Source organism: Cygnus atratus, chromosome 1 (assembly GCF_013377495.2).
Source record: "Cygnus atratus isolate AKBS03 ecotype Queensland, Australia chromosome 1, CAtr_DNAZoo_HiC_assembly, whole genome shotgun sequence".
NCBI lineage: Eukaryota > Metazoa > Chordata > Aves > Anseriformes > Anatidae > Cygnus > Cygnus atratus.
Genome location: NC_066362.1, coordinates 89399348 through 89410634, shown reverse-complemented (window position 1 = coordinate 89410634; position 11287 = coordinate 89399348). Strand labels below are relative to the sequence as shown.

The 11287-nt window shown below is 49.1% G+C and overlaps 1 protein-coding gene across 1 annotated transcript; it reads left to right on the top strand.

Moving 5' to 3' along the window:
- The first annotated feature begins 227 nt into the window (after positions 1-227).
- LOC118245041 (uncharacterized) lies at positions 228-5413 on the top strand. The gene is made up of 7 exons (XM_035540591.2): positions 228-309; positions 1209-1551; positions 2659-2715; positions 2839-2940; positions 3154-3274; positions 3846-4038; positions 5190-5413. The coding sequence occupies exons 1-7, from the start codon at positions 228-230 to the stop codon at positions 5411-5413; spliced, it is 1122 nt and encodes a 373-aa protein (XP_035396484.2).
- Positions 5414-11287: the final 5874 nt, after the last annotated feature.

Here is an 11287-nt window from a genome sequence, read left to right as displayed (position 1 = left end):
GTCACGATGCCAAGGCGTTGTGAACATTGTTCACAGACATTAATGATTGACCAGCAACAGCAGGAGGAAATGAGGGAAGATGTTTGCTGCAGTGTTTGTGGATTGGTTCCCCCAGCAGAGCTTTGAAAAAAAGCGCGAAATCTTCCACTTTCCCCTGTGTGTGTGCCAGCCTCTTGCTGACGGAGGTGGGAGAAGTGGCGAATTTTCGGCCCACGCGCAGCCCCACCATGCTTTTGCCCTGGGTCTACTGGGCTGGGATCTGCCTGCTGCTGCTCTGCAGGGGCTGCTGGCTGGAGGAGGCTGCCAGTGGTGAGTAGGAATGCTCTTTCCCCATGGAGGTTTTCTGGAACTTGACCAGCCTCTCTGGGCACACGGAGAGGCTCAGAGGCTGTTTAGGCTGAGCTCCTTAGCAGGAGGAGGCTTGCATTTCCCATCGTGTCTCTGTGTCTCTCATGTTTCTGTTGGGACAGGCAGAACAACTCTTCTGTTGTAGAGGCAGATCTTCTGGTGGTGGAGAGCCCTGGGCTGCCCCCCATGTCTCCGTAGATGCCAGTGTGAGGGGCAGGGGGATGCTCGCCAGAGCAGGAGCCATTTTGCTGGGACTTTACAGGACAGCCCAGTGCTACCCAGGTCAAAGAGGGATCATTTTTGCAGAGGTGGGGTGTGGGCAGGCAGGTGGCTAACGGAGGAGGCACTTAGCCCATCAGTGGGGCAGAAAGGCACCCATGGGACTGCTGGAGAGCCCCTCTGCCCCTGTCCCAGCTCCCAACCTCAGTCAGCATGGTAGCACTGCATTTCCAGGGCCACGTGTGGGAAGCAGGCAAATGACCCACGTCTTCATTTGCTGTGCTAAGACACCTTGCCTCTGCATGAATGGGGAAATCCAAATGCATGGCAGGACCCATGCTGCAGTCCTTCCCTGGTGTATCGCACCATCAGTATGATCCTTTGCCTCCTTTCTCCCCACCGCAGCACTGCCTCGTGTCTGGGAAATGCATCATGCAGGCTAATGAAGTGACGGCCACATGCAAAATCAGGGAGTCCACGGCTAGCCAAACATCCCCCGTGGATTCAGGGTGTAGTTTCCTGTTCCAGTGCTCTGTGAGATGGGAAGGCTGTGACTGGATGGGGACTTCAGGGGACTACTTTCCCAAGTGAATTGTTTTTTTCCTCTCTTCCTCTGATCTTGAGGTCTGCTTTGTTCCTAGGTGTGAAGGAAGCAGTGAAGTCTGAAAGCTTTATTGCAGCAGCCCTTGGTGGAGAGGCTAACATCTATTGCAACTTCTCGCTCTCCCTGGATGTCTTGCAAGTCACCTGGCAGAAGAGAAACGGGTCTTCCTTCCAGAACATAGCCACCTACAGTAAAACCTATGGGCTGCGGCTGATAGGGTCATTTCAGAAGAAGGCGTGTTTCACTAGAGCAGCCCTGAAAGCCTCAGCTATCACAATCCAAAATCTCACTTTTGAGGATGAGTCCTGCTACAGATGCATCTTCAATGCGTTCCCTGATGGCTCTTACAGTAAAGATATATGCCTCAACATTCAGAGTAAGTTTTCCAATTATTTTCACTTTCAGGCCTGCAGCACAGGTCTGATGGAGTCAGGAGGCAGGTGAAGTGTTATCCCTTCCATCATATGGAGACTTTCCATGCAGCAGCATCTGCTCAGTGGATATTCTCCAGAATCACCATGCCTTTCCTTAGAGGTAGTGAAGGTAAATAAGCCAAGGGATGCATTTGGATGAGAACCCAAGGTCAGAGGGCTGACCTACCCAGCTTTGACCACTAACTCACCACAGAGTGTAGTAAGTATCTCCTCTCTTTGCTCTCAGCAATTTCTGAGCTAACAGTGGAATTTGAGTCCCACCTGGCCACCAAGGATCTTCTCACTGCAGTCTGCTCAGCAACAGGAAAGCCTGCTCCCAATATCACCTGGCTGATAGATGAAGACCTGTATGAACCCCCCAAGGTACACTACATCCAAAATCCAAATGGAACAGTAACAGTGGCAAACAGATGCACCTTCTCTGCTAGCCACCTCCACAATTTGGCTTGCCTCCTTGACCACCCACAGGGAAGGAAAGTGAAGACATTTCCAGGAAAAAGAGGTAAAAGTAGTCTGTGTTTGCATGGAGAAGTGCAGCTTGTAGTAGGGGGTACTTTGGAAAGCAGTATCAGTAGCCAGCCTCATGGCAAAGAAAGCACAATCGTGGTCTGTGCAATTGCAAATTGGCTGGCATCCAGACAGTCATTGGTATGTGCAATTGTGGGAGTGCAGCTTGTCTTAAGTAGGTCTCAGTAGAGATCTTTCCTGGGAGTGCAGACTTATGTGGGATGAAGATTTCTTGATTTGAAAACATCCAGAAGACTTCTTCCTGCAATACTTAAGTGGCTGTGTGGTGTGTGTGTGTACATGTGTATATACATAATGTTTATGTAGGTATGTTGCATGTATATACATATATCTCTGAATATTTCTATTTGTACGTAAACACCAATTCAGAGCTGATGCTCTGCAGCAGCATCCATAGCTGGAGAGTACTAGCAGAGCTGGCCTCTGGCTGTCGAATGTTGGGGAGCAATCTCTTAGATAAAAGGTCTTACATCTCTCAGGAAAGGTGAGAGACTTCCCTCATGATAAGACTTCTTTGCACGGAAGCAGAAACACAAACAAGTCAGGAGTAGGAATGCTGGGGTTTGGTTCCCCTGCTACCAGGGAAATGAGATATTTCTGGTATTTATTTAAAAATAAAACGGTTAATGTTTCAGTTCAGTCCCAACCTCTGGAAGAGGACCTGAGGAATATATTGATACCCTTCCATGCTCTGTCTCTCTTTGTAGGTAAACGGAAGAGCATAGCCATTGTGGTGACCTTCATAGGTGTGATCTCCACAGTATTAATATTTTTCATCATCAGGCTAATCTACAGAAAGAGGAAAAAGTAAGAGTGATTTTTCCTTTCTTGTAAATGACATGGCTTGCCTGTGTTCACATTGCAATTTGCCTTTCTGTTTCCTGTTGGTGTTTTCATATGCCTGCTATGGAAACTCATCAAGACAGTAGCACTAGTTTTAAAATAGCAAGATTCACTCTAAATACTAGGAGGTTTCTGAGCATTATATGATGAGTTAATGTTGTTTGTTTGTTTTTCCAGTCTGCAGAGACCCAGAGCACCCAGCACACCTGCAAGGGAGAAAGGTTTAGAGCAGGATGTAAGTGAGCAAGCCGCAAACCTGTGCACACCAAAGGACCAGCGCACTGCTTACCAAAATGAGGTAATGCCAAAGCCCAAGACTTCCAGTAATCCCTCAAATCCTCCTGAAATCTTGGACAATGCTTACCAGGAATGTGCCAAAACACTTGCACTGGGTAGGTGACAGCACATGTGCCTCCAGCTAAGCCCTAGCAATGCTGGGGAATGCCTGGAGCTTGAAGGAGGAAAGTTAAGCTACAGTTACGTGGAAAGGCAGAGGAGAAGTACTGGAAATGCCCAGGAGGGAGGGTGGGTGGGTGGGATGTCCCTTCTGGAGAAAGGTGACACAGCACTCCAGAGTTTGGGCTCTGTAGCTGACAGCCTCACGTAGACTTTTTCCCAGAAATGTTTGTCCTGCCCTGCTGGTTGCACAGGCATGAAGGTGTGCTGGAGGGCTGGTGGCATACACAGACACAAACCAGCAGCTTACCATGGCTGCTAGTCACCCCCACCAGTCACTCTCCTTTGACCTCCTACAGGTGTCCTCCGTCCAAGCTCTTGCTAGTCCTGTACTGTGAACAGGAGCCCTCCTGTTTTCTGGTCTGCTAGACCATGGCCTTGTTTACCATAACCATGTGGTGGCTGTTTTACAGGAAGAGACACCAGGATCTTGGCTTCGCAAAAGGCTACCACATAAAAAGAGAAACTTGGAAGAGACCCCGAGGTACAGCCTCTCATTTCCAGAGGAAGCAGAGAGCTCAGACGTGCTTCAGAGGGAACTTGCTGAGGTGTGCGATGAGGAGTTGGGCTGCATGCCCATGGTGGAGCACAGAGAGGCAACAGCAGGTGGGGAGCCTGAATCAGGCCCTGACACCGCTGCTCCCCAGCCCAACACCGGAGAGCCACCAGCCCACCAAAGACCTGTCCCCACAAGCCCAGAGGAGCAATGAGGCCTACGAGCAGGTGTGGAACCCAAGCTGAGGATGCAGGGGAAAGGACAATCTGCATGGGCCCTCCCAGGTCTGTCCCCCAGGGGACCCTCAGTCCCAGAGTCCAGGAGTGAAAATCATCAAGATGAGCCACCACTGGAGCACCTTTGGGACCGAGGGGTCACTGCCTTGCAGGGGTATGGGACATGCAATGGGGTGCAGGGGAAAAGCATTTCGGGTCTGTACAGGTTGTATATGGGATATTTAGGTGGGAGGAACTGAGGGTCGGAAAGGGAGGGATTGGGGGATTTGGGGAGGAAAAAGCATGGGAAAATGGAAGTAAAACGTGTAAACAGGCAGCTGATCAGGACACTTGTCTGGCCACGTTCTGTGCCTGATCAGCACTGTCTGTCCTGTTTTCTTATTAAATGCTTTTCTAGTTCTTGTCCTGGGTAAGGAGCTCGTTATTTGGTGTGCTTGTGTGCATGGGGGTCTGGTGCCAGCAGCTAGGCTGGGACCATGGTGCCAGCGACTGGAGAGATGCAAGAGTGGCAACACCAGCCACCAGCAGGGAGCAGGGTCAGCACCCGTGTGTCCATGGTGAAGCACCTGGAGCGAGTACAGGTGTACAAGTAGGTGAGTGCCAGAAAGCATGGAGCTGGAAGGGCTGGTGAGTAGAGGCATGGTCTGCAAGCCAGGGGTGTGCTGGCTGAACCCAGGGGCTGTGGAGAAGATGGCACTGACCTCCTCTCAGAAGTGCTTGGTGGCAGGCTGGAACCAGCAGGTACAAGAAGTTCCAGCTCGGTATAATAAATGTCTTTTTCCTTACCAAGCAGAAGGACAGATGCTGGAGTGGGTGCCCAGGAGGCCCCACCCCTGGAGACAGCCCAAACTCACCCAGACAAGGCCTGGAGCAGGCTGATCTACCTGGCTCTGTTTTGTGCAGGGTCTTGCAGGAGGTGACCTCTCGGGTCCCCTCCAGTCTGAGCTACCCTGTGATGCCCCTCCTGACACTGTTTTTTTTTTTTCTCTGTATCTGAACTCTTTGCTTTGTTCTCACTTTTTAAGTGAAAGGAGAAGTTACGGGTGTAGAAGGTACGGGTGTGGAAGCCTGTGAAGTTACCATCCTGAGCAACACGTTGCTGCATCTTCGCCTCTGCTGTTCCACGAGTGATCAGGCAGGAGAATCTGTGCTGCGGGTACAGCAAGACCTGTGGGAGCATACCAAGATAGTAGGTATTTGGGAAAAAGTAGTGTGGTTAAGGACTCGAACAGGAAAGCTTCCCCCATAGCTCTCTGTATCGTCATGCGGGGTGTTACAAGCGACTCCCCCATGGATTTGCAAAGACTCTTCCAACAGCTTGTACAGCCTCAAAGCAGAGCGGGTTCTTCTGTAATGACAGAGTACCCTCTAGTGGGAGAGACCTGGAAAGGACGTGAAAAGGCCTCCTGTGGCTTTGCCATTCAAACAGTAACTTGCGAGTGCTGATTTTCTTTTCTGTTTGGAATGTCAAATAGCCTTCTTGTTATCCATCAAAATCGCAGATATTAAGGAGGTGTGCTATTAAGCAAGTGCAGCCACTGTTTCCAAAGAGATGCAGGAATCGCACCACAAAATGGCTTTACGTGGATTGTCCTGCAGAGGACACTCTGACCGTGGTCACTGGAAGGCGAGGTATGGAAGGCGACAGAGCGGGAACTTGTTTTCAGTCCTGCCTTGTGCTCCTGGAGATCTTGCAAAGGACCAGGCAAGACGAGTGTTTACCCAGGGAAGGAATGGGGAAATGGTCCCACCACCATCAGGTTGGGCTGTGATGGTGTTGTGGTTTAGCCCGGCTGGCAGCCAAACACCACACAGCCGTTCGCTCACCCTCCCCCCTCCCTCTCTGGGATGGGGGAGAGAAACGGGAAAGTGAAGCCTGTGAGTTGAGATAAAGACAGTGTATTAAGACAGGAAAATAATAATAACAATAATAATAATAATAATAGTATTAATAATAATGTGTACGAAATAAGTGATGCACAATGCAATTGCTCACCACCCGCTGACTGATGCCCAGCCTATCCCCGAGCAGCCGCGCCCCCACCCCGGCTAGCCACCCCTATATATTGTTCAGCATGACGTCAGATGGTATGGAATACCCCTTTGGCCAGTTTGGGTCAGCTGTCCTGGGTCTGTCCCCTCCCAGCTCCTGCTGCACCCCCAGCCTGCTCGCTAGCAGGACAGAGCGAGAAGCTGAAAAGTCCTTGGCTTGGTGTAAGCACTGCTCTACAACAATTAAAACATCAGCATGTTATCAGCGCTCTTCTCATCCTAATCCAAAACATAGCACCCTGCCAGCTACTAGGAGGGAAATTAACTCTGTCCTAACTGAAACCAGGACAGATGGCTAAAAGAATTTTAGCTAGGGCAAGCATGGAACCACAAGCAGAAGTGGTAACAGCAGGCATTTTGGTAGGAACTGTAAAGGCATCTAGGGTGCCAAAATCCCTCTGCCAAATTCTGCCAAGAGGTTGTCAGGCATCGACTGTCTCATGAGGGAGCTGGATTTTCTGCAGCCTTCTTGGTCAGGGGAGCTTTAGCAGAATCTTGAGTGACGTTTTAGCCAAGTGTAGCTCGGTGTTTAAAGGGCAGAAAATTCCCTGTGTGGTAAAAGACACGTGCTGCTTCAGCTTGCCTTGGAATCTGTTGTGTCACATGCACATAGGTTACAATGGGAGGCTTCAGCTTGGCTTTTCCTGAAGGAGAGTACTCTGACATTAAATCCTCTTTAAAAATTTTAAGAAGTCACTAGTCCTCCCCTAAGAAGCGCGAGCGACCCGGAGGGGCAAACAGGGCACGGTGCGTCAGTCAGGGCGAGCAGGGAGGGCGCCTCACTGTTCCTTTCCAGTGGTCTTTCCCAACGGTGCTTGTAACCTGCTTGTGAAGAGCCCAGCCATTGTATCCACCCAGCAGAAAGCCACGGCCTCTGCATCTCTTGCAGCCTCTCCAGCCACAGCTAGTGGTGTGTCTACCCAGACAGAGGTCTCAGGGAAACATGCGGCTGTCCAGGCCTTGGGCTGCAGGGTGTGCCCGAGTCTCCTGTCGGTATCCGACAGCAGCAGCGGCGGGTATGCCTGTGGGAGGTGTGCACAGGTTGTGCTCAGCCTGGTGGCGGACCTTCGGGAGGAGGTGAGTAGGCTGAGGAGCACTGGGGAGTCAGAGAGGGAAATTGACTGGTGGAAGCGTACTCTGCCCGCCCTGAGACAGACTCACGAGCCAGCCACCACCCAAAAAACAAAGGTTCCCCTATCCCATCCGACAGCCACTGCACAAAAGACAAAGGTTCCTCCATCCCACCAGGCAGTAGGAGGGGACCTAGGCCAAGGGGGGAATGGAAACAGGTTTCTGCTCGGGGTGGTAGGCGAGCCCTCTCCCTGCCCACCTCACCTTCCCATCTACCCTTATATAACAGGTATGAGGCTCTAGAACATGACAGTCAGAACAACGATGTAGATGAAAGCCCATCCTGGCTGGACGGGGGTCTAAGGCAAGGCAACTTACCCCCCGCATCACTACATCTTCTACCAAGAAAGAAAGAAGGATTATTGTCATGGGAGACTCCCTTCTGAAAGAGACAGAGGGCCAGATATGCTGTCTGGACCCAACCCACAGGGAAGTCTGCTGCCTTCCTTCGACTTGGGTAAGAGACATTGCCAGGAAAGTCAGTCTCCTAGTATAGCGTCTGACTACTACCCGCTACTGTTTTTTTCAGGCTGGTAATGACAAAGTAGCAAGGAGAAGTCTGAGAGCAATCAAAAGGGACTTTAGGGCTTTGGGGTGACTGGTTAAAGGATCAGGGGCACAGGTCGTGTTTGCCTCTGTCCTTCTGATAGGAGGGATCAATGTTGACAGGCAGACTTGGCTCATCAATACGTGGCTTCGAGACTGGTGCCACCAGCAGAACTTTGGGTTTCTTGATCACAGGAAGGTCTACGCGACATCAGGCCTGCTGGCACCAGATGGGACATACCTCTCTCAGAGGGGGAAAAGGATTTTTGCCCATGAGTTAGTAGGGCTGATAGATAGGGCTTTAAACTAGAGTCGAAGGAGGAAAGGGATAAAACCAGGCCTGCCAGTGATAAGCTAGGGGATGGCATGCTAGAATCAGAGGGACTGTGTGCTAGTGAGATCCTTCAGTCTGCTCCACAAGGTGCTGCATACAATGAGGTGCATTTGAAGCGCTTCTACACAAGCACACGCAGTATGAGGAATAAAATGGATGAGCTAGAAGTCTTGGCCCAGTCCCACAGCTACGACATCATTGGCGTGAGCTAAACTTGGTGGGATGAGTCCTGTTACTGGTGTGTCACAATAGATGGTTACAGGCTCCTCAGGAGGGACAGGCAGGGCAGGTGAGGTGGTGGGGTGGCGCTGTGCATAAAGGAGGGGCTGGACTGTGTGGAGCTTGCAGCTGGTGATGGCAAAGTTGAGAGCCTCTGAGTAAGGATTAAGGGACAAACAAATAAAGGGGATGTTGTCATGGGAGTCTATTACAGACCACCTGGCCAGGATGATGACACCGATGACACACTTATTTTTTGAGGAACTAAGAAATACCTCGAGATCAACTGCCCTTGTCCTTATGGGGGACTTCAATTTGCTAGACATCAACTGGGATTACCACACGGCCGACACAAGCAGGTCCATGAGGTTCCTAAAGCACCTCGATAATAACTTCTTGGTGCAGGTGCTAAGGGAGCCACCTAGGAAAGGTGCCCTCCTAGATCTGTTGCTGGAGAACAGAGAGGGTCTTGTGGGAGATGTGGCAATTGGGGACATAATGGTAGGCAGCAGGTGCTTCAAACCAGGCAGGACCTCCATGTGTAAGTGTCTGAGCATTTGTGACTTTTAATAGTGTTATTTGGATCTGATGATGAAGGGGGTTATATTAATTGATGTGAGCAGACCGAGAGGGGCATTCAGTCAGCAGGGTCTCACGGTCTTGATGCAGGTCCCCAGCAGCTATGTCCTGCAAAATTTAGTGCTCTTGTCATTACTGACGTCTTTGGCACTGCCTCTAGTCTTACTCTAACTCGCTATTTTCTCCTCCTGTTAAATACCAGCAATGCGCATCAGCTGTACGCCATCCATTTCTTCCAGCCTGTAAAAGTTTCACTGGTTACTGGCTCAAATGGTTCTGCTTAGAAGAGATCATTAGTCCAGAAATCACAAGAAGAACCATGAAATGCATCCACAGCGGAGAGCGTCTGCCCAGAAGGCAAAGGGAAGACTAAAGAATAGAACTCATTTGTGACAGAAGGGGTTTCAGATTTCCTTTTTCACTAGCACACACCTAGCATTGCAGGTGAAAAAAATAAAAGGAGGGGCACAAAGGACTCTCCAGAACGTAGGACAAGAGCTTTCTACTCACTTTTGTTCTCACTGACTTCAAAGGCTTTGTCATACCAGAGAGTCAGTGTCAGCCCAGCCACCACCAGCTCGAGGGCAGGTCATGTACAAAGAACTCTGTGGAACTGGGCAGAAATTGCTGAGCTGAGCTAAGAGCTTGCTAAAAGAAGCAATTGAAATGAGAGTGGAGAATGGGGCTGAAAGGGACTTTTGTGCCTTTTTCTTCTATAACGAATATAAAAAGTTTTTGTTTTCTGAAATTGCTGGTCTGCCTGGAGTACTTTCTGTTTGCCTGTGTCCTGAGGTTACCTCCAGTCTTCACTTATTGCTTCAGAACTATCCTGTCTTTGCTCAGCTCTGGCTTCCTCCCTCTTTTCCAAAGAAGACCCTTTCATCATTTTCTTTTTTCTTCTCTCAGTTCCCCCAGCCTATTGAGGGGAAGCCTACTGAACAGGAGAATTTAGATAAATATAGAACCTTTCCACCTCAGAAGACATGGGTTACTGGGTAAGCTAATAAAATAAATAAATAAATCATTCAAGTCCCTTGAATGTCCCCTTTATTATCAAGAACTAAGTGCAGGAAGACGTCCCTGGGAATTCCCTGCTTTTGTTGCTTTGATGGCACAGAGCACTTCTGGATAAACTTATTTTAAGCTGTATAGTCTGCAGGTCTCTAAAGTTCCCTCAGAAATCCCCTCAACATTTATGAAGGCAGGTAAGTACAGGAGATTTTTTTTTTCCTCTCATAAAAAGAAAAAAAAATGTCTGAGGAGTATAGGTACATCAGTCTCAAGCAACAAGCAGTAGGACAGTAGAATAGCTGCTGGAGACCAGACCTGCTTTGGAGGGCTCCCATTCTCCACCCAAATCAAAAAAGGGAAGACTGGTGGAGGGAAATCTGAGGAACTCAAGACCTACTCATTGGTCTTAGGAGATGGAAGAAAATATTCAAAAAAGGCAGTGGCAGAGTTTGGGCTTCGGTTTGTTAGTTGTCAGATGAAGGGCTCCTCTAGATCAAGCATGGTGGTGGAGCTGTTGTCTCCAAGAATGGTTGTATCCAGCTGGAAGAGCCACTGCCTGACCACACATATCTGTGTTAAAGAAGTGGTTTCCATTTTATGTGGGCTCTTGACCACTACATGGGCATCTCTGTCAAGATATTTGGGGGGGGGGGGGGGGGGGGGGCGGGTGTGTGTGTGTGTGTGGAAACTGTGTCAAGTTCGGTGTTTTTCCCCATGAGCCATGATGTTTTAAAACAGGGAGCATTCTATCTATGTAACAGAAGTATTGAAACTGGTATGAATGACCTGTGAACACAAGTGTGAGAGTAGGTGTGAAAGCAGCAAGAAATAGCAAACAGCAGACACAGGCTGGCTGTCCTGTAAAGGTGATAAAAAATGTCGTTTGTAGTTATTGACAAGTGGGCTGTTTCTGTCAAGCCTGGGGCAGAGCTCTGGTATCAGCAGAAGCAGCATTGGCAGTGGAAGATGCTGTAGAAGATCCTGGGTATAAAATCGACTTGCCTAGAGATTTTATATCATAAAATGACTTTTCCATAAGATTTTTTTCACTTTTTTTTTATTTTTTTAATGCTTATTTCCTAATGTCTGGATGGAGAGTGTCACTGCTCTTGGCCATTCTTATAAATTATTATTGATCCGTGTGCCCCTGCTGTTGGATTCTACTTTTAGCATTTTGTTGCAAAATGAAAGCCTTTAATGCAAACATAATAACAATAAATATTAAATTAATAAATAATTTTATTAATGTTA